The sequence below is a fragment of the Rattus norvegicus genome, chromosome 9, assembly GCF_036323735.1.
Source record: "Rattus norvegicus strain BN/NHsdMcwi chromosome 9, GRCr8, whole genome shotgun sequence".
In the NCBI taxonomy this organism is placed as follows: Eukaryota; Metazoa; Chordata; class Mammalia; order Rodentia; family Muridae; genus Rattus; species Rattus norvegicus.
The window spans coordinates 23,463,162-23,487,175 of record NC_086027.1 but is presented as its reverse complement, the minus strand read 5'-3'; the positions used below and the strand labels follow the sequence as shown (position 1 = coordinate 23,487,175).

At 41.0% G+C, this 24,014-nt stretch overlaps 1 protein-coding gene across 17 annotated transcripts in view; it reads left to right on the top strand.

The window, feature by feature from the left end:
• Supt3h (SPT3 homolog, SAGA and STAGA complex component) overlaps positions 1-24,014 on the top strand; it is a 328,341-nt gene that overhangs the window by 217,054 nt on the left and 87,273 nt on the right. For all 17 annotated transcript variants that reach the window (XM_008766906.4, XM_063267750.1, XM_039084827.2 and 14 more), the window contains 2 exons: positions 1,528-1,618; positions 9,615-9,754. In XM_008766906.4, coding sequence (XP_008765128.2) covers positions 1,528-1,618; positions 9,615-9,754 — 231 coding nt within the window. The remainder of the gene's footprint in view (positions 1-1,527; positions 1,619-9,614; positions 9,755-24,014) is intronic.

Below are 24,014 nucleotides of genomic sequence, written 5' to 3'. Positions count from 1 at the left end.
TGAGGCCTTTTGTAGCGTAGACCAAAGGCCAGGAACCTGACAGGATCCATCCATGTTTTTTCTGATGGCTCTGGGCATGGCTAGGAAAGCACACTTTCTGGAGACAGCAAGGGAATTGCCTCTTTGTTCTGCGCTTGGAGGTCCTTAAGGGGAAGCAGGCATGAGGACCTGCAGTGGTGCTGTGCCCAGGGAGTCCTGAAGACTGCTGCCAGAAAGCAGGGCCCTTGAGTAAGGCTCGTCCTTATGGGGACAGCTGGGAAACAGGCTGCTTAGCTCATCCCACTTCATCCTGTCAGGGTTTTCACTGGCAGACATAGAGACATACATACACTCAGTCCATATTGGTATTCCTTCCTCTTGTAGGAAGGGAAGCCATTTAAATCGTACAAAAACATCAGGAATGTATGCCATTTGATGGTGCATTTCTAGTGTCCAGGACTCTTAGCAGAATATTTTGACCAAACAACAACATACTGGTAACAGAATAGTTGGTAGTTTTCTCATCTTTCTCAAATAATTTTATTCATATTCTGAAGTATTCCAAAAAGAGTGTAAAGTAGCTTATATAAGAAAAATAATAAACAGAATAAAACTAAAATAACGGGTGGAGTGAAAGCAAAGAGAAAAGGAAAAGCTGATCACACCGTGGGATGCACCATGACCGACTATTGCAGTTGGAGTCTGTAGTCAGGAGTTCCTACCACCTGCTGGGATTTACACATTGTGGAAAGCAGCCTCCCTGGTCTCTCATGAGTGAGACAGTAGGCATGTGAGGTGGGGATATTGAAAATACTGTGTGGTATTCTCTTAGAAATCCAAGGCCTGAAGGTTGTGAGCCAGAGCTAATCTGTTCTAGGGCTAGTACAGAATAAGCTACCAGGCCCTAGTTGCTTAAAGGTGAGTGCTACTCTCATCCTCTTCTAAATCCCAGAAGGCCACCATCAGGACCTAGCTGTCATTCGCAGGTTTTAAGTTACCTGAGGACAAATTTCTCAGGTTATAGGCACTTTCCATAACTACCTATGAAAAGATTCCGGCCAGGGGTGGGAGTGCAACCCATTATTTTATAGCACCGGGTAGACAGAGGCAACAAGATCACAAGTTCAAGTTCACCCTGGGATACACAGCAAAGTTTTGTCTCAGAAATTAAACATAAAGATGGATTGTTGAAAACTCTCAGTCTAGATGTTTTTAAGTCTATTTTACATAATTTTTGCCTCCAAATATATACAAAATTCCAAAGCATAAGTACACTTGGCTCACCAAAGGCAATATGGTATTTATTGGAATCATCAAAAGGAATTTAAGATGTTTTTTAAAATAAACAAAACACTGTTATTTTGACTCTGGCAGGCCTGGATGGACTCATGTGGAAACTCATTTCTGTTACTGCAGGGCCGCATTTTCCACTTAGACTATCAGGCTCGTGACAGTTGTGTTTCCTCAGTCTGTTGAATTGAATTCTTAGAGTAATTCTTTATCAGTGAAGAAGAGATGTATTCTAAACCTTACTTTATATTTCAATAGAAAAAACTTAGAAGACTTCTAAAGTACATGTTTATCCGAGACTACAAGTCAAAGATCATCAAAGGCATTGACGAGGATGACCTCCTAGAAGGTAAGTAGACAAGACGCTCACCTGAAGCGGGGAGCACCAGCACCGCAGGCCATGTCAGGGAGGTCTAACCGTGTTTTGTCACTACACTCTGGCAGTGACTCAAGGACTTCCTTGTTGGCAAATTAGCCTTGTCATTTTATCTTCTGGAACCTCATAGGGTGGGCGTTAAGACTCTCAGGTCCACTTTTCTGTGTTGTGCACTGCTTTCTGCCAGGTCTAACACAGTATCAAGGTTCAGCACAGAGAGAGGCAGGCCTTAAGAACCGAGAACTCTGCAGACTCCTTGAGGAAGTTATTTGGAGCAGAACATGTGGAAGTTCATACCTAGGACCTTATTTACAAAGAAGTGGCAATCCTGGCAACAAACTGAAGGCTGGAAGATCCATTAAGCAAAAGACTGGCCAGTTTGATGTTTCACAGAGGAGACAGAGAAGTAGCTAAGAACAGCCCTCTTGCAGCCACAGCAAACAAAGGGGTCAGCATTAGCACACTGCAATGTGGAGCATTTTATTGCCAAGAATGTTATGAAAACAGCAGCTCAGGGGCCAAGAGCACCTACTGCTGCTGCAGAGGGCCTGAGTTTGGTTCCCAGATTCATAACCCCAGATCCAGGGAATCCAAGGCCTCTGGCCTCCAAGGCCACCTGTGCTCACATGCACACACCCACATGCAGACACACGCAAACCTACATATAGGTTAAAGTAATAAAACCAAATCTTTAAAACCAAAACAGTAGCACAGCCAGCTTGCTGTCACTGGAAATTCGTAGCCATGCTTGGTACTGAGAGTCAGAGCAGCCAGAAGCTGCGGGAAGATGGAGACCTGCAAGCCAAAGGCAAAGCGAAGCTGGAAGTAGATGGGAGTGCACTGAGTCTGCAGCCTGGAGGGCAAGGACACCACAGGTTCTCACTGGAAAGGTGTCTGGCGGCCCAGTCGAGCCACTGCACTGAACAAAGAAGCAACCGAGAGAGAGAAGCCTACCAAAAGGAAGAAGTGTTTGCCGAAGTTACTGCAGCATAGCAGTTTAAATGGCCATTGCCAACAAAAACAAAACTCTAAACATGCAGAGGTATAGGTAGACATGATCTATAAAAAGACAAGAAAGGTAGACAACAGAAATTGCCTACTGGAATCCAGATGTTGGATTTAGCATGCAGAAAACTTCAAAGTAACTATTGTATCATATTCAAATAAATAAAGGAAATTGTATTCAGAAAGGAACAGGTAAGTATGAAAACCATGCCTCACAAAATGCACAGTATCAAGAAACATATATTTTTAAAAATTATAATAATAGAGTTTAAATGTGCATATGCTCAGAAGATGGCCCTGAGCCTGATGACCCAAGTTCAACTACTGGGCCCCCATGGAAAGAGAGAACAGACTTGTGCCAGTTGTCCTCTAACATGCCATGGCATGTGCACACACATGCACGCGTGCACACACACACACACACACACACACACACACACTCTTACTTAATTACTCAAGAACAGTAAGCAAGATGAAAGCTAGCACAACAGAAACTTTGAATTGGCAGAAGACCCAATGAAATTACATTTAAGATATATAATCTAAAGAATGATGAAAAATAAGAAAGTAGACAGTACTTCAGAGATGTTTCAGGCACCATTAAGTATATCAGAACTTTATTAACTCAGAAGATAAGGAGTGTACACTCCTAATACATCAGGGCAATGTATCAGAAGAGAAGGCGTGTACACTCCACTAATACATCAGGGTAATGTATCAGACAGGAAGGAGTGTATACTACACTAATATATCAGTGTAATATATCAGAAGAGAAGGAGGGGGAGGGTAGGAGAAAGAGAGGGAAGCAATCAGAAAGACTATTCAAAGAAATATTGAATGAAATTTTATCAGATTCGAGAAAATTGTAAATACTTGTCCAAGTACCTTAACAAACTAACAAACTCCATTAGGACAAACTCAAAATTATCTATACTGTTACACATTGTGATATAGACAATTATTTATGAGAGCCCTCAGAGAGCCCTCTTTGGGAAGTTGTTAGATCAGAAAGGGAGAATCTTCATTGACAGGATCAGTGTACTTCTAAAAAGAAACACCAAGACCTTGCATCCTACCATTCATAGAGGCCTTTACTAGATCCAAGCCATACGTTGACTCGGGATGACACAACCTGTAGGATCAGAGAAGTAAACGTCTGCTGTTTTAACCTCCCAGTCTGCAGTGTATCTTACAGCAGCTTACACTGACCAAGAAAACCCAGGAAACTTGCAGTGAAAGGTTGGAGTCTTCCTTCCCCAGAATCAAGAAGACGAGGAGAGTAGTCACTGGTTCCTCTTCTGTGCGGTATTGGATGGAAGGTTTTAGCATGATATTAGGCAGAAAAAAAGGCAAACGTTAGAGTAAAAAAGATCACATGAATGTATTTGACTTAGGAAAGACAGCATAAAGCTAAGTCCAATTTAAAATCCTCTCTATAGCCTCAAATTATCTTAATGCAGTAAAAACTGTTGCAGTTAGTGGACACATTCGTGAATTTTTAAGATACAAGATAAAAATGTAAACAAAACAAATAGGTAGACTTTCCTTATACTCAAGACAAACAACCCAAAGTCATATGAGGAAGATATGTATAACAGCAACACGGAAGGTAAACAACTTACAATAAAATCTACCGCTGACTGGCAAGATTTCTACACAGAAACTCCAAATCACTGTTGAGAGAGAGAGAGAGAGAGAGAGAGAGAGAGAGAGAGAGAGAGAGAGAGAGAGAACTGAGAAGTAGAAAAGCAGCCAGCCAGCATCCATGACTAAAACAACGATGGGCAGTTATGGTGATAGCCAGCCTCACCTGGAGCTTTTTATTGAAATGGACAGACTGACTCTATCATTCATGTGGAGATGTCAGATGCTAAAGAAAAGGGATCCATTTTTTATTGTACTTGACCCAGAAGAGTCAGAACCATCTCAGCAAAACTGCTGTAAATCACCATAGTACACACAAGCTATGGTAGACAGAAAGACAGACATATGCTAGTCAGTGGGTGATCAGGACTGAGAGCACAAGTGAGGTTGGCTGAGAAGCTCAGTGGTGCTTGGCAGGGCTTGCAGAGCCAGTCCATATGGAATGAACCACTCCTTCACCTAGAGACATTGTGATACCTAGAAATCTACACAGAATAGAAATCATTTGATCTCTCTGTACTTCAATATGCCAAGCCCCAAAGAACAGACAAAAGAACAAAAAAAAAAAAAAAAAAAAAAAAAAAACCTAAGTAAAGATTATTAGGAACTCACTGTAAGAGAACAAAATTCAAATCTTCTTTCCATTTTTGCTATATCTTTATTTACTTGTTTTCTGTATGCATGTATGGGGTGTATCCCATGGTGTATTCATGGTGAGTGTATAGAAGACAGAAGATAGTTTTCAGGCATAGTTTCTGTGTCCTGCAGTTGAACTTAGGTCATCAGGTATGACAGCAGGCATTTTAACCTACTGAGCCACCTCTCTGGCCAGAATTTACATATATAACTTTGTCAAGGAATTTGTAACCTAAATGTGTAAAGAACTCTTCAATTCCATAATAAAGACAATAATGCAGCAGCTTAAAAGTGAGCAAACTATAAGAGCTATCCTTGCAGCAGAACTAAACCACTAGCTACAAGATGCTAGGAAAGATGACCAGTAGCCTGGGCAAATGCAAATCAGAGCCACAATAGCAGGCTGCTCCTACCTACCAGGATGTCTGACTAAACAGATGAAGGCAAATGCTGCTGAGGGTGTGGGAGACCTAGCTTGTGTTGCTAGGAGGAAGATAAAATGGTGCATGCACTTCAGAAAACGTCCCAGAATTTTCTCAAAAAAATTAACAAAGTGAACCAGACACTCAACACCCAGTAAAGAGAAGATCTCTCTTCATTTGAAGAGAGATGTTCACACACAGAAAAACTTCATCTAAACATGAAAAGCAGCCTGTTTTATAACAGAAAGCTAGAGCCAACCCAATACCTGCCAACACATAAAGACATAAATAAATACTTTTTTGTATTTTGTATTAATGTAAAAAGTATTTTGGGCGATAAAGTGGAATTGCCTACTGTCATGCTCATATGTGGATGAAGGAGAAGGTACCTACCACCAAGACCACAATTTCTATAATTATTTTTACTATAAGCACATTTTCAATCTAAAGATTTATTAATATATTTATAGCAAGCAGATCATCATAGAATGCTTAGTCATCTTTATTTGGTATAACTATCACTATTCAAATGAAAACTATTTTAGTGCTTTCTCACCCCCCAAGTCTTACTGATATCCTATGTATTAATCTGTATTAGCCGCTAACTGCAACATTTAACAATTCCTTATCATCCCTTGCAGTAACTTTCTGAGTTATAGTTTGCTTTTAAATCGACTAGGGTTGAAGCTCATGTTACCATGCCAGGTCCCTTAGCTTATTTCTACCTCCATACAACTAAACAAATAATGTTAATGCATCTTCTGATAGTTTTGTCTTGTGTGTGGATATGTGTACATGTGTGTGTTGAGTACAGATACCTGCATGTGTGGTCAAAAGACAACCTTGAGTATCAGTCCTTTCCCTATTCCAGCTTATTCACTAGCCTCAGACTAGGTGATCAGTGCATTTCTGGAGGCTCTTCTGCCTCAGACTCCCATCTCCTGGAGCACTGTGATTTCAGATGCTCACACTACTGTCCCTAGCTTCTATGTAGGTTCTGGGGACCTAAATTCAGGCCATCAGGCTTGTGTGATGAGCACCTTACCCGCACGGCCATATCCCTAGCCCTTATAGTTTTACCTTAAAGGAAAGAATAAAGCCTTGACTTCAAGGAGTATAACAGAAAGTAGTGGAGGAGGACACTTGATGTCTTCGACATGTGCATCTATCCAGGCAGTCACACCAGCACATGTGTGCATAGCACACCATGTACACATACAATTCATACCCCCAAAAGGAAAGAAAAGCAGAACTTTAAATAATGGAAAATGAAAATGGAAAAGCAATACTAGAATAGAAATGGTAGGTTTATCATCATGAATGGCTTAATTTTAAAAAAAAGAAAAAGAAATAAAGATCACAAATGTCATCAAAAAGATAAGTGGGAAGGTCACAAAACCTGGTGCCCTGTAAGTGTTTGGTGGATATGTATATAAATGTGAAGAAACCAAGATAATACTAGCATTACTCATAGAATTCTGTATTAAAACACCTAAAAGAATAAAGAAGATTAGTTTGTTACAGTGGTTCTCACCCTGCGGGTCACAACCCCTTGCAGGGGTGAATGACCCATCCAAAGGGGTTGCATATCTGATATCCTCATGTGAGATATTTATACTACAATTCATAACAGTGGCAAAATTATGTTATGAAGTACCAACAAAATGACTTTATTGTTTGTGGGCACTACCACGTGAGGAATGCTATTAAAGGGTCACAGCATTAGGTAGGTTGAGAACCACTGGTTTAGTTTAACACACCTGTAACAGCTAAATAATAAACTACCAAAATGTCAGAGTATGTGTGCTTAGATCGTATTTCCTTAGAGTGGAGTGTCAATGGTAACTTTTTTTTTTCACTATGTCCACAGAATTTTTTTAAGTGAAATTGGCGAGACAGTTCACTTTTACACTTACACTAAGAGTGGATCGCTTGTAGGGTTCATTTCACTAATCTTTGCTTACATTAATAACCCCCATCTTAACTACTTAGGAAGCATATTACTAAATATGTGGGATCAACATAAACACCCTAAAACTGTTATGAACGCCACAGTCCTTTGCATACTCACCTGCAAGGAAGATATTCCTTGGAATTAAGATAGGGGACATTTTATTAATATTGACTACAAGAATGGATTAAACTAGGAGTAAATACAACAAGAAAGAACAACAGAATTGAAATATATTAAATGCATCAGTTCAACCAAAATTTCTGAATTCATGGTGCTTTGGGTATAATTCCAAAATGTCTTCTTGGGATCATAGGAAATATCATAGCTTCCCTACGGAGCAATGCCCATATGCAGCTTGAGAAGGGATGAAATCAAAGAGTAAGTATATATATATATATATATATATATCACTCCTGTGGTCTCACTGAGGACTTTGTGTATTGGTGACTGACACAAGCTAAGAAGTCCAAGAACAGAATCCAAGACACGAAGATTCAAGGTCTGACACAGTCCAGTGTAACAGGAAAATGTAGGTATTAGTGGTGACGTACATATATCTTCAAGACACAATATGGAACATAAAACATCTACTATATACCAAGCAAATTCTGAATGCATAAATACAAAGAAACAAAAGGAAGGAAACATAAATCTGAAAAGAAAATTTGAAGATTGACAGTTTCCACTCTGTGGAGGTAGAGAGAAGTCAGACAGAAGGTAAAATAACAATATAACACTTTTAAATTACAGAAAAGATGCTCTGCAGTGGTCAGGCAGACAGCAACGGGGTGATAGGAAGAGTCCTTGTTAGCAGGATAGACAGTGAGGGAAACGAAAGGCTCCCAGGGTGGCTGGCAGACTTGAAAAGATGCTGGAGTTCCCTGTTGGCTGTGGTGTTCACTGTACAGTAGTTCACTTTAGAGTCATTGACTTTTCCCTGGAGTTGTGAGAGAAATGTGGAGAAAACAAGTTCAGAATTTATCTGACAAAACTTGAAGCACCTATAACATTTCCCTCCTGGAAACATGGACCCCAAGAACAGAACAACCTAGGAATGGGTTGCCACTTGCAGCATTTCCCCGGTGCAGACACTGACACAAGGTGTCTGCCGTCATCAGGATGGACTGGAAACAGTGTTAGTGCATACTATGGGGTACAGATGGTTCTGCAGGCCTTCCAGAAGAATCAGATCTTTTTTGTCCTCAATGAGGAAACTTGAGCAGAAGAGGAGAGGATTTAAAAAAAAATCTCTCTTCATAAATAAAGGCTATGAGCTTATTTTTAAAGGAAATTGAATAAAATACATATATAAAGAAACTTATTATGAATATGTGAGCACAGAGAAATGTCTGGTGTTCACATACAGGAGAACCATTCTGAGTTGTATCTTAAGTTGGGGATTGGTGGATAATATAAAGAGAGGGAAGGAAAGGGAGGAGAGGGAGAGCCAGCAAAGGAGAAAGCAGTCCGTATAGTATTTTTGGTATGTGTGTATTTTCTGTCCTCCCCATGCGCACGCGCACGTGCACACACACACACACACACACACACACACACACACACAGTGTTGGGGGTTGGACCCAGAGTCTTGCACATGCACCACGGCCACACTGTCACTCAGCCTCATCTCTAGCCCTGACTGTGATCATGTGTCCATTAATGCGTCCACTTGAGAGGACTACGGCTTGAGAGAATAGAGCCCTCATTCTGTGGATGCTGACATCCCTAGATGCTGAAGTACTTGTCATCCTAATGGCTTACCAGAAATTGTCAATTTTGAAAGACATGTATTCAAGTATTTTTCATTAATTACATTTCTTAATAAGTTTCCATTGTATTTGTTTTGGTTATCTGGAGTCTACAGAAGAATGGCCCCCTTAGTCTTCCTCTTTTAATCAGATAATACTCCACGCTGTCCTGTGTGGCAGTTTGGTCGTGGGCTGTGTTTTTAACACTAGGAGCTGTCAGTCTACCTCCTTTGCTTGCAGTAACCTAGCACACCCTCTCCTGCTTGTGTTTTGCTTCTCTTGTAAAGGTCTACGGAACAGTGCTCTTTGCCAAGCCTGAGAGCCCCTCTTCCTTTCATAAGGGCCTCAGTCAGCCCTTTCACACTCACTATGCTGATTGATAAGCTGGTTTGACTGTCCTTTTTATTTTGTGATACTGGTGATTGGTTTCTGTGTGTATTTTAGAGAAGTTTCTCTGTAGAGGTGGCTCTGAGTGACTTTGACACTGTGTGCTGTGTGTGGTTGGTGCTGATGGACCCTGCTCAGCGAGCGTATTTGTTCTTTGTCTCTTCCTCATGAAGAAAAACTGAGTGGCAGCAGCGGTACAAACAAGAGACAAAAGATTGCTCAGGACTTGATCAACTCTATTGACCAGACAGGAGAGCTTCTGGCAATGTTTGAAGACAACGAACTCGATGATGTTAAACAGGAAAGAATGGAGGTATGGCACATTCATGTGTTTCCTAGGGGTTCCCTGCCCAGCACTGTGCTCTCACTTCTTGTCCAGTGTCCTTGACTGTAGCCTATAGAGCCCATGTCAGACCCTTTGTCTGAAGCGCACTCGGGAGCAAGCCCCAGGAAGGGAGGAAGTTTTGCCTCCACACATGACTCTGAGAAACATGCTGCGTTTTGATACTGTGTTTTCTTCTTTGGAAATGACAAGCATTCCTTACACTGGATCTGACGTTTGCTGATGCACTTTACTCCATTCAGACCACGTTAGATTAAATATTTACTTAATTCTTTTTTGTTCCAAATTATCCAGTTGTCTCTGGGGCAAAGGTAATTCTCAGAGCTCTTGTCTTGGCACAGCGAGTGAAGAGCAGCCTTCCAGCCTGCTTTGGCAGCCTGCGGCTAGCCTCTCCCACTAAGGTGCTGTCCAGGGAAGGAGTGTGCTTTATGTCACTGTCACAGAGCACAAAGGACATTCCCTATACATGTTCTCACGATGAATATAAAAACTGTATGTCTTGTGTTTACTTTAGCTATCTAGACTTTCAATCAATTATACTCCAGGAAAAAAATGAACATAATGATTGACTTCACTTGAGTGCCTTCCAGCACACACGGTAGTCTTCTTAGTTCTTACTGCAACATTCTACCTCTACATTCAAAAAGGAATCTCAGTTTCCCCCTCTCTTTAAATTGGGCAAGAGATAATTCCAAAATTCCAAAGAGTTTCTAAATGTCTATTGCATCGTGGTCCCTAAGCATGCCACACTGGGTAATTATTTCATTAAATTTTGGGAGGAGCCCAGTTGACATGTATGCACTGTAACTTTTAACAACATTCTTTAAAGAATTATCATGCCTCGCTCCTGAACTGGGACATGAAGGCCGTGGTCTCTTAGAACAGTGTGGTTACCTTGCTTTGAGGCAACTGCAAATAGTTTTACTTCAACTTAGCCATGGGCCAAAAATATGCCAAGTTGTCTAAAGCAGATGATAAGCATATATTTCTGATGCCATTATGTCCTCCGCAGCACAGGACACTGCGTAGGGCATGGTTTCACTTATGTTGGTGCTTGGGAGGAAGCGTTTGTACTTAGTCTTTAATGTTTCATCTCATGAGATGTGCATGGAGGGATCCCATAGGAGGGCTCTACAAAATTATACATAAAAAATTCCACTGGGGCAGATCTCCGCTAAACAAGTCAGTCCACAGTTGAGGAAGAGAATCAAGGTGCTGAAATACCAGGCTCGGAATAACAGAGTAGACCGGGAACAATGCTGAAACCGTAAAACCAGTCAGTCTCCAGAAGCAGGAGCAGCCCCAGTGCTCGCACATCTGAACCACACTGTCCGGTATTGTCTTATACACTACACAGTGTCAGTGAGGGAATGAAATATCAGCAAAAGCTGGCAAGGACACGTAGAGTAGAAGGCAGCTTTATCTGTACAGGAAGCCCGAAGTTGACAGTTTCTTTAAGTCCGCAACATCCTAGAATTCTCTTCTGCCAAGATGACAAGTAGTTTCCATATTTTACTCATCCACATGGCATAGTTGAAATGAATAAAAAATGATAGACTTGTAGACATAACTGCAGACAGTACAAGGAGAGAGGGAACCATTAAGACCAGAGGCCTTGCCTGCTTCTAATTTGACAGGTTATAGTTTCAAGAGTAAACCGCAGCTGTGGCAGTCCATATGAAACCACTTTGGACTCACAGACTGCAGTCTCTGGCTTTTAAAGTGCAGTCGAATAATCAGCCTCGGCATCATTCCGTGATTTAATTTTCCTCTAAGCATCACTTATGCTTGCAGAAACTGTGCTCTACCTTCTCTCCTAGAATGAAAGAAATGGTGTCCTCCCCCTCCCTCCTCCTCCAGCCTCCTCCTCCCTCCCTTCTTCCCTCTTTCCTTCTCTCTTAGTTGTTCTCATATAAATGAAGTGTTGAAGAGCAAGGTTTTACAAACATGAAGACTCACTTGGGACCCTCACTGCTTCTGAAAACATATGGGTGGGTGTAAGCATGTTCTTAAGCAAGTATGTGTAAGCATGTTCTTTGCTGCGGTTTTTGCTGATAATATGTGTGCTCCTGGCTCTCAGTTCCTTAGACTCTATTTCATTGCCATTAAGTATAATGGGACCAAAAACAAGAAAACTGACTGAAATTTTACATTAATTTTACCTCGACAGTCCACCTTCATCGTAGTTAACCATTTCAAAACATTTGTTCTCTTGACCCAAATTCCCAACAGTTGACTCTCTGTGTAGCAGAGAGAAATCACTATTGATCTTTGATGTTCCCTTCAACTAATGGATGGATGGATGGATGGATGGATGGATGGATGGATGGATGGATGGATGATGGATGGATGGATGGATTGATGGATGATGGATGGATGGATGAGTGGATGGATGGAGAAATAGATATTCCTCTGAGCTGTTTTAGTGTGTTAGAGAAATGAAGCACAAAGCGGGGATATCAAGCACAATGCCCTTTCCAGATGGCCACTTCTAAGTAAGGCAGATGTGTTTGAGTATTGGCAGTGATTTCTGTATTGAATTTTTTTCATTCCAGTTAGGTAGGTGTGACTAAGCAAACCAGAAGCCAGGGAGGAGTCCCTAAAAGCTAGAGAAGCCATCTGACAGGGAGGGCTCTACATGGGGAGGATTCTAAGAAGCTCAAATTTGTCATTGGTCAAGTTGGTCACTCTGTGACATTGATTCAAGTGAGAGCTACCTCCAATCTAATCTACAAATAGTAAGGGTACGCAGGAGAGCTGCGAACAGAGCTCACCAGAGTGAACACACTATGGCTGGGTTGGGGTTTGGACTATCCCTTGTGACTATATATCTGCTTTAATCCAATAGGATATACTTAAAAATCAGGGTCGTATTCATAAAATATAAGGCAGCTTAAAGGTTTTTAAATAAGCTTTAAGTTAAATTTGAGATCTCGGGTGGCCACCTCATTTTTTAAGGAGAAATTAACTGTCCATAGGTTTTACAGGAAGCAGTGTCTCATGAAGCTGAATAAGGTGAGAAATCCATTGCCTCAGCCAAGCAGGCCCAGAGCTTCCCAGGAGCTTCTCCAGGAGCTTCCCCTGGGCTGTAGTTTCTATAGACAAGACGACCGGAAGCCTCACTAAGGAGCCAGAGAGAGTTCAGAGGCTTTCTGTCTTCTGTTTGTAAAGTGTATTCTTTCTAATAGTCCACAGCATGATTTGTTTTAATTATAAATGGAAATAAATTTCCTCTAAAACTAAGAGTCCGTAAACATCTCTAATAAAACCTAACATAAAAGACAAAAGATTGGTGTGGGTAAGATAAGCATTTACAAAGACAATTAAACCCCCAATTAAAACAATATTTTAAAAAACACCACAAAGATGCTTAAAATGGCAATGGATTTGGGTTTGGCAGTGAAGATAGATGAGGGTTGTGACTCCAAAGTCAACAGTTTGCCTTGCATACGTCAAAGCTTTGGGTTCAGCCTTTAGCATGTCAGAGAGACGGAGACTGCAATATAGAAATCTGTGTTTCTAGTCTGTATGAATAAGTGCATGCATGTTTAGGTGTGCATATATATGTATTATGTTTATATCCATTTATTACATTTGTAGGACTAGAAATCTATTTTACTTGATATTTTAAAGAACACTCTGCAGTAAAGAGACAGATCCAGTTGTTAGCATTGTAGGAAAGGGGACTGAGGGAGAAAAGCTTCATAACGATGGAACAATGGAAGAATGTTAGTAAAAGGTGCCTCTAACAATGAAGATGCGGTCGGTAGAAAATGCCCATCTTCCACTCCAGTGCCTTCAGGTGGAGCAGTAGTGCAGAGGACGCCAGCCAGAGACGTGCAGACATAACCAGTTGATTTGGATGAAGAAAAAATTGTAATAAATATCTAAGTTTATCTGACATTCATATGGATATGAGCATACTAACAGAGTTCTTTCCATTCAATTTCAGAATCCCAACTCTTGCCACTTTCATTTGCCAGAGTTCAGGGAACACTAACCAATAAAGGAAACCCTTGCTAGAGTCAGGGGTTAAAAATTACCATGTTGTATAGGGAATGTCAACTTTTTGTTTAGGTAAACCTCGATATTCAAATTTAAAAGCATCAAAACTAATAAAGGTAGACATTGATTAAAAAGCACTAGTATCTCCTCCTAGTAACTGTCAGAACATGGGTGAGTACAGACAGTCTGCAAGTGCTCCAAGAAAATGTTATGTGCAACAGGCTTCATGTCAGCAAGAAGACAGAGAGAGATGCGAAGTGTCCCAAACGCGGAGGGCAGGAAGGACAGCATCCTGTGACCCTAGATGTGGACACTCAGCCTTGTAACTGCCCCACTCACTTCCAGTGTGATTCATCAAATTAATGTAATTGCCTGTGGTCTTGGTAAGAACACCACTAGGAATTGTAAGACCTTGATAAGATAACATTGAATTTGCCTTACATGATAAAAAGAATATAGAACTATAAAGGTTTTATTAAAGAAAAGCAGAAGACAGAATTCAGTTTGCCCTGCCAGGTATGTTAACATTTCTTTACTCCCCTAAGTCCTAAATGTGTGACACAGGTCAGGGATCATGACACAGGTGCCAAAATGGGTCATTATCTGGAGTAAAACATTCCAGGTGTCTCTTGACTTTATAGGTGCATTTTAATAAAGAATCCCAAGGAATACTGTATAATTTTCTATAAAATAAGAACTTTAAAAAATAGAGTAATTAAATATCAATTTGAGTGTGTAAAAGGATTTTTTTAGGCTTTTGTTTTTCAAACAGGCTTTCTGAAAGATTCTGCTGCTCATGATGTCAACAGGTACACTGGCACGTCGAAGGGGAGAGATTGCTGTCTTGGAATACAGTTACAACGCGGTAGCAAAACCTTAGGGCCTTCTCTTCTGAGACTCTGCAAGGGTGTTTTCAATGCTCATATATAATGTGAATTTTTCAAAAGAAATAGACTCTATTAAAAGTTTTCTGTAAAGATGCTATGATTTTAATATGGAAGAAATATAAATCACAAAAGGAGTGACTTAAATTTTGTTATTGGTGCTATATCTGTCAAATGAATCTGGGGCTGAGGCCAGTGTGATGGCTAGACAGGTAAACATGCCTGCTGCCTCTTCCAGGGGACGATGGACTCCCAAGTTGTCCTCTGCCCGCCACATGCACAGCGTAGCACATGAATGAACATATACATATATAATGATAATAACAATTAATAATAATAATATAATGATAATGTAAAATCTAAGTTTTCAATGAAATGCCTGGGCTGAAGTAAAGACTCTGGGTCAGTACCACTCCCAGTGTCTCCTGCCTCTTTTCTAAGTCCTCCAGGAGCAAAATGGCCAGCAGCAGCCTTGAGACTGAAAGTGTGCATCTTCTGTTTGCTAACAGCGTCAGAAGGCACGTAGCAGTAACAAGGGTCCTTCTTCTTGGTGAAAGAATACTTTCTAGTGTGGACTTGGACAGGGACAGGCTGTTCCTTCTCCTTCCCCCACCTCACAGACGAGACACAGTCAGGTGTCAGGTACAGACAGAAGCCAGCACTCCCCCCACTACAAGCTTCTCATCGTGCAGGGCCCACGCGTGTGCAGGCCTTGCTGCCTGTTGGGCTGACTTCTGCATCAATGTTTGCTAAGCACGTAACTGATTACACTGTTCAATTACAATTTTTAGAACCAATATTTTCTGTCTCAAGTAATTCTAATTTGTTTTTTTAATGAAATGCTTCTCTTAGAGATCAGTCCACCAACTTGTTTATAAAACACCTTGGCAGAGAAGAGTTTTAAAATATCATTGAATTTAAGATTGCCACAGGATTTACCACTAATTTACATTTAGTGTTTATAGTTCTCAGATTGTGGTTGCTGTAATAACCAGCATATTTTTGCCTTGAATATTTTGTGGATTATATTTCCCCTATTCTTTCTCCTTGACCTACATTCCCCACAGTAGGTGGGCAGATTGTTGTTCTATAGTCTGGCTTTTATTTATCTTCAGTGGTTTAATCTCTGAGTTAGTATTTCTAAATAGGAAAGTAAGTCTATTTTATGGCAAGGTTTCGATCTCAGTGCCCGGGTTGTGTAGTGGATTATCAAATCATAGCTTATTCAGTACAGACCACCCCTCTCTTTGCCCCTATGCTGAGGTAGTCCTGAGGACCTACCTACCTTCCGTCCAGTTCTTACCACTACTTCCTGGTAAGTCACACAGAGCAACCTGAGAGTAGACATCAGCTTTATTTCCAGACCATCACAGCCCTCACTTAAAATCAGCCACATGAGTTCAACTGGAAGCGTATTAGTGACTAGGCTGTTCCATTGTGTTAATGGATATGTCTGACACTTTTCATGGTATTGATTTAAAAGCAGGTGAGATCCTGTCAGCCACTGCATTTTCCCATTCTCCCTTTTCTACAGGAGAGCCTTTTAGCATGCTACAAGTACACATTAAGAACCCACTCAAGCAACCTTTCCATCTCCATCTCCCACCTTCTTCACCCTCCTCTCTCACATGCTCTGCCAGGGCTCACTTACACTTGTACAACATGTGATCCAGCACAGCACATGTGCATTCATCTGGCAGCATGTGCTCAGATTGTCAGTAGATAATGAAGTCCAGGAGAGCCCCTAGTGTTCCACTAGTTGACTTGCCAGATGAGCTTCCCGTGAGCATGCACACATCCAAACACCAAAGCCTTCAGTGTTTGTCCATGTATCGTGATAACATAGCTGTGCCTTTAGTGAGTTATCAATTATTTTTCTCATCACTGCAATAGAATGCCCAATGGGAAGGATTCCCTTGGGCTCTCAATTGCATCACAGAAGACATGGTGGCTGAACCAGCTTCTGTCCATGGCTGTGAGGACGAGATGGCTTAATAATATGCTGGTGGGCACAGACACAAAGAATTTGCCTAGAAGTAGAGCCTGGCTCTACTGGAAACCTATCCCACTGTGGCCCAGTTACTGCACCTCGATCCTAACGGGGCCACAGCCTCCCTAAACAGCATTGCCATTTGGAGACTTTATGTTCAGACTGAGGATTTGCCACACTAAGCAGTGGGCTATGCAGATACTGTTATCTGTTTGTTCAGTTTTTTAAAATGTAGTTTCCAAATATAGAAAGCCAGTCCCTTCTGAATAACACAAGGTTATAAAAGGCTGTGGCTACAAGGTACACACTCCTCTGCGAGCTTGTTCTCAGGGCTCTCCTCACCATCTCTGCCTACCCTGCAGTTGTGAAAGGCTGTCATTGTGTGGCTGACTTCCTGTTGGAGTCTTAGTAGTTCTGTTTGCTTAGCTAAAGGTGTCATCAATTTACCTTCCCACACCACTTAGATGTTGACTTGCATTGGCCCAAATACGTCTGTTGGCAATGCCAGGCACCAGTTCCAGCTTTAATTGGCAGAGTCCATTGTTCAGATGAGCAATAGGCCGACTGTGGTTATTTTTGCCCAGGAACCTACTCTGAATAGTTAGCAATAAAGAGTATTTACTTCATTTGTCTGCCTCATGCACTCCACTAACAGACCATGAGAATCATTTATGATTAAAAGCCATATTGCCGCCATCATTGCTCCCATTACTAATATAGCCTTTATGATTAGTTACTAGGGGCAGTGTTTGGCCATGTTGTAGAAATCCTCAAATCTGTATACTCATACAGTTACTGTAGCCATGAAACAGAAAGTAGAAAAGGGGCTGCTGGGAAGGGAAAGGGGCCTCAGTGGGCATGGGAAAGCACAAAGCCATAAAATTGAATATGGTCAAAATATGCTATATATACAGTTATGAAAGTGTCACAATAAGATCGTTGTTATGTGTAATTAATATGTGCTGATATCAGTGTAACTAAGTTTCAATAACGAGGATGTGCACATCAACAGCTTTGCTGCTTCATGCTATTAAAATGTTATGAGCTCTTTCTAGTGTCTACTTGAAGAGAGAAGTATTGCTTTTTTTTCACAAGATTATCTTTTATTCGTTCAGACTAGAAAACACATAAAAATAACTTGAAAGTTAATTCATCTATCTATATACATTTACTTAAAGGGGAATAAATTATTCATTCATTCTTCTGTTTTATTCTTTTGAAGGCCCTCAGATATATACGATTTAACTGGCCAGTGATAGAGACCTATGTCTTTTGTTGGCTGACTGTGTATGTGGATATATAACTGAATATGTAACCACAATTCAGAAATCTATTACTGCTTAACACTGGCAGATAGTAAGTCCTCAGAACAAAACTTGAACAGAAGCCCCATAAGCAGTATCGTTCTGACAATAGTCTTCTTTTTTTCTCTCCATCTTTATTAAATTGGGTATTTCTTATTTACATTTCAATAGTTATTACCTTTCCCAGTTTCCTGGCCAACATTCCCCTAATCCCTCCCCCTCCCCTTCTGTATGGTTGTTCCCCTCCCCACCCTCCCCTCATTACCACTCTCTCTCTGTACCCCAAAGAGGAAAAGGCAGGGACAATTTATAACAAGCTCACTGATCTGCTCTGGAGCATGGAGAAAACAGAAATCAGAATGCAGTATTGCTAAGAGGTTGTTTTCACATTGACAGGAAACTATGAAAACTCTACCAGATCACCAGTGTTCTTTTCAATAGTTGAACACAGTCTTTACCAAAATTCATGCTGTCTGTAGAACTCATCCAAGCAGTGCAGGAACAGAAAGTTGAGACTATTACAAGGACAAATGATGTTTTCAGAATTTTTGCCTAATGCTAGTCCTTGTCAAAGAATGACAAAATTCTCATTCTCTCTCTCTCTCTCTCTCTCTCTCTCTCTCTCTCTCTCTCTCTCTCTCTCTCTCCCTCTCTCTTGCACACACACACAACACACACACACACACACACACACATACACACACACACGCACACACACACAGGTACACACACACACACACACCCCCGCTCACTCAGGGATACAATACTAGCATGCATGTGGTGTAGGTAACGACTGGCTTTAAGGCCTGCTCCACAGGAGGAACTGTGGGCCTGGAACTGTAAATCTGCCCCAAGAACTCACGCATTTTAAAAACTAATAGTCAGCATTTTTAAAGTGTACATTTATTCATGTACATGCTTCTGTGTGTGTGTGAGAGAGACACATGTATGAAGCTGTATGAGGAGCCTAGAAGAGGGTACTAGCTTCCCTGGTGTTATAGTACATACATGGTTATTAGCTTTCATGTAGTTTCTGGGAACAGAGCCTGTGTCCTCTGGAAAACCAACCACATGCTTGCATGTGAATGTGCATGTGAAGGGCAGAAACTGATATCCTTTGTCTCCTGCCTTAGTTGCTCTCCACCTCATGTTTTGAAATAGGATCTCTCACTGGACCTGAAGCCCGTAATCTAGACGGGCTGATCAGTAAGCTTCATGTATCTGGCAGGTCTCACTCCAATCCACCAGCAATGGGTACAGCCATGTGTGTCTCAGGAAGAGTACTGGTTTTCTGTGTGTGTGCGGATCTGAACTTGGGTCCTCCTGCTTGCTTATTGGACACTTTACTAAGAGAGCCATCTCTCCAGCCCCAAAACTGTCTTAATTAGTCATGGCCTTTCCTGTGCCTGCATATACTAGATATAGTCTGAGGTCATAGAAACTGAATAGCTCTTTATGGAGTAGGTAGACGTCTACCATGATCAAGCATGTTTTATTCAGAAACAGAACACTTCTGGTATTAGAGGTAATTTTACTAAATAAAACCTGGTACTTCCTGCTGATTGCTTAAAGGTTATTTAAGAGATTGGATTTCCTCCTGAGTAAAGAACTTGGCCATCATATTTAAGTGATTATATAATGTGTATTCAGTGTTCTGACAGTGTCCAGATGGCAGCTACCATGTGCAAATTAAAAGGGATGTGTCAGTTGTGCTACCATTACATAGTACAATATTCATTACATATGGAAAAGACTCAGAGAATGTCGAGAGACGTTACCTCTGTGCTGATTGTGTGAGCAGAAGCATGGATTCATGTTAGCGGCTGCAGATCACATAAAGCTTTATTAAGTATTCTACCTCTGAGTGATGCATTATTTGATAACATTGTTTTAAAAACTTCTTATGAGAATCTGTGGCTTCTATGCATCCTAAAGATGGAAATAGAGGTGCTGGGGCCTCAGAATCTGAAACACCAAGGAAATAATTTTAGCAACACTTGAAAAGAAACGGAATTAAAAAAAAAAAAAAAAAAAAAAAAAACCAAAACTCTGTTTTTCTCTCTGTGTTGGTTGGCCTCATGTTGCTCACCTAATGAACCACCATGTGTTTTTGTTCTGTATCTGGAGGCTAGATAACACACCACAAGCAGTTCAAGTCCTTAGTGTCATCACCTTGAGAGAAGCAGGCCAGCTCTGCATTCAGTCTAAAGGTTCAGGAAATGGCCTCTGTTTGACCTGGCAGTGTGGGTGGAAGGCAAGGTCATGCCGTATCTCTTCAACCTCAGTGACTGTATTGTAAGTTTCAGAATGGGAGGCAGCAAGGGAGACAGTGCCTGAACTACATACTACAACAGACCAACACACAAGCATGTACACACACACACACACACACACACACACAAAGTGTTGATCTTGAGATATAAGTATTTTATTTTTTTTAAAAAAATGGCTTTTATATTACAACTGTAATTTACTTTGAAAAGTTGCAAGGGGTAGGATATTAGACTTAAAGTAATATGGCTTGTGAGCATAAATTAAAAACTCCAACTAAAGCCCACAGAGCATGAAGAAAGTAGAATGTGCCTCCACCAAGTTCTTTGTCTTGAAAAATTATCCCATGTAAGGACTAAACCACATTTTCAGGAAGATGTTTTCTTCAAATGTACTAAATACTGTGCTACTCTAGCAAATATTTAAATACTGTACTGATTTCTCTGCAGACTTAAATTTAATTTTCCTGTTAGCCAAGAGTCTGCACCCTCCAATCCATCTTCATTTGTCAGCTTCAATCTTTCCTCTTCCTATAGAGTGTTTTCTGTAGTGTTACAGACACGCCAGATCTAGTGTGCTCCTCAGAGGAATCCAGTGCGGCTGTCTGTCTGTCTGTTTGTTTGTTTGTTTGTTTGTTTGTTTGTTTTATTCATCTTCCTTTTTTTCTCATGATCATGTTTGTAAAATCAGAAAGTCAGTCTCTCCTCGTACTCTCCAACCTCTCCCCGACCTGGAGTCACTGCGGGTGCACTGCCCTGAAGGAAGCCAATAGGATTGACAAACATCTGTGGTTACTTGTTGGCCAAGGGTGTCTCTCCTGTGCTCACCATGCTTCAAGCTTCTCCACTCTGGTTTGCAGAGAGTGGAGTCTACTTGAGTAGTCTAGGCAAACTTTTCTCTAATGAGATTAATTGCTAAAAAGCTGCAACGTGACTTTTGCCTACTTAGAAGGGCCAACTACATTATTTGGCTTCTATGATTCACATGGTAGCTCCCATACTGTTCATTGGTAGATCTTACACTTCTCAGTAAGTTAGTCTCTTTAAAGATGGGGAAGTGCAGTCAGTCTCTCCCCTTCTTACCTCTGACTTATTTGAGTGTGAAGGCTGGAAGGCTATTATGAATCACAAAGACAAGGCCATAGCTTAGAACGTCAAAGCCAGCACTGGAGGAGCCTGAGGCTTTGATGACCTCAGTGTGTGGTTGTGTCAAGTCTGAAGGCTATCACTAGTATTCATTTATGTGAGGAAAGATGAACTTCTCTCTTGCCTAAGCAACTGTTAGTTAGGGTTAGTTTATACAGAGGCGAGCGTGCAGTGTAAGTTGTTTTTCTAATGCTCTCAACTAGAAAAACCCTATCTTGGTAAGTTAGAATATACCTACTACTAGGAAATAAGTCATTTTCAAGTAGACCTGGTTTAATTTTAAAATAAAAATGTATCCTTGGGAAGGTAAATTGTTCCAAAATGCCCAAACCCCATGTTGCCTGACACCAGAGAATCTGGATCTGTCTCACACTGTTCATAATTTATGCAGGAAGCAAACTCATGGTTTGTCAAATGTGAAACACACCTTTCTGTGCTGACATCTAGATGTGTGGAGGAAGCTGTAGAAAGGCCTCACGGCAGCCACTGGACCCTTTTCCTTGTATTCTCACTGTCCATTGCCAAGTCCTACTCCATCCCTCCTCCAGGACACTGACTTCCCCCTTTAAGTAATGCTTTCTCAGATAATTGACAAATTAAGTCTAGTTTTATACTGAAGGAATACCTCATCACGGGCTCTGATTTTCAAAGGACAATCAAAACCACAGACAAGTGTTAATGTCTTAATGAGTCTCTGCCTAAGAGATGTTAATTTGAGAAGTTTTGTTCCTGAAGACTCACTGACATCAAAAGACTGAAGAAATCATCAGTATTTATTACGGGGTATCCTGCCTCCTAAGTTCCGGAAGAAAATAGAGGAATGGATTTGATTTTAGGTCTTTATTTTTATTGAGTTTTTTTTTTAATCAAAGTATCCACCCTGCTACTTATGAAATTAAAATCTGTGCCATAGAAAATAAGTGCCATCCGGGCTGCATTTTTCTCTAGATGACACTATACAGAGGCGAGCGTGCAGTGTACTGGGGCATGCTCACTTCGCTTATGTCTGGCATGCCTGATATGATACAGTAGATAATCCTCACTGCAGAGGACTAGAACCAGAAATACAACTTACAGCGTGTGACATCAACCTACAGGAATACGTAAGAGTGATTACCAGCCCTTCAGAAAATGACTTAGAAAGTACTATCTCTGCTTTCAATAGATGACGCTGTGATTGCGTGCAAGCACGTGATGTGTGAGCACCTCTCTGGTAATTCCACAGCATTCTCCATTTTTATTAAACTATATGCTCATTTACAAGTACATTTCTAGGTCTTATTAAAATTATCTGTTGCTTAGATTTGGGAAGGTCTCCCATTATACTGAAACAAAAGCCAGTTTCTTCTTGAAGCCACTAAATAACATTTCAGGTGTGATTTTCTAAGATTATTTCAAGTCTTTTAAGCCTCTACAGTTGCAACATAGGATATGAATTTGCAGTAGGTTCTGGGTGATTTTGGTTGATGAGATAAAAAGTGCCTTCTTGTCTGAAGAAGGAATTTTCTAGGATCTGGTAGCCTAGCCTCGTAGCCCATCACTCACTATACAGTAGGGTTTAGTTCTTTCCATCAGTATGTCTTGATGCAAAGACACTCTCGTGCAAGTACTAAACAGATTTTATCCTCTATAAGTCACGTGATCAGCTCGGGTATGTGTGGTGCTTTAATGAGAATGGCCCCCATAGACTCATGCATTTGAACCCTGCTCCACCATTAGTTACGATGTTTAGAGAGGCTGTGGAAGCATTAGGAGGCAGAGTCTTGTTGGAGATGGTACCTTCCTAGGGGCAGCCCTCGAGGTTACCCTTGCCCCTTTCCAGTGCTTTCTGTCTGCTTCCTTTGTACAGACGAGATACAGCCAGCTTCCTTCTCCTGCCAACATGCCATGCCATTCCTACCGTTAGGTACTCTACCCCTGGGACCCTGAGCCAGAATCAACCATTTCTCCCTGGCACAGCTTTGGTTATGATGTTTGCCGCAGCAACAGAAATGTAACTAATACAGTGCATTTGGAGTCATCAGACTGGGCCAGCAGTCTGTAGGAACTCAGTGCTACTTTATAATTATTCTGTACATCTAAAATTATTTCAAAATAGTTCCTTATTGAAAGCCATAAGAAGCGCTGGTTTCAAGTGTGGAGGAGAAATAACAATGGCTGCTCATCCTCACTGGGGTGGTTGTTGAGAGGCTGAAGTGAGGCTGCAATCCGGTCAGCTGCTGTTCCCTGCTGCGACCCTTCTCATTTCACTTCACCCTCTTCCCACCTCTGAGCTCTTCCTCTTCCTGCCAAAGCTGCTCTTGCTTTTTGTAAAGCGTCTGTGGTTACTTTATTAAGGTGCAACGTTGCCTCACTGTTACCCAGCTACTAAAACAATCCTCTCTTCATTTCTCTTTGTAATCCCTTCTACACCCTCTGGGCACAGTGGTTAAGCCTTCTTACCTAAGAGTTGCCTAATGGCCACTGACATTTAATCAAATAACAGTTATAATACATTTACTCATAAGTAAAAGTTGAATAAAATTTGGGCACTGACATCTAAGAGAATGGGGATTTCATCATCAACTATCTTAACAGAACCCATTTTGTTAAATAACCATAATTATGGGTTTTACATTTATGATTCCAGAG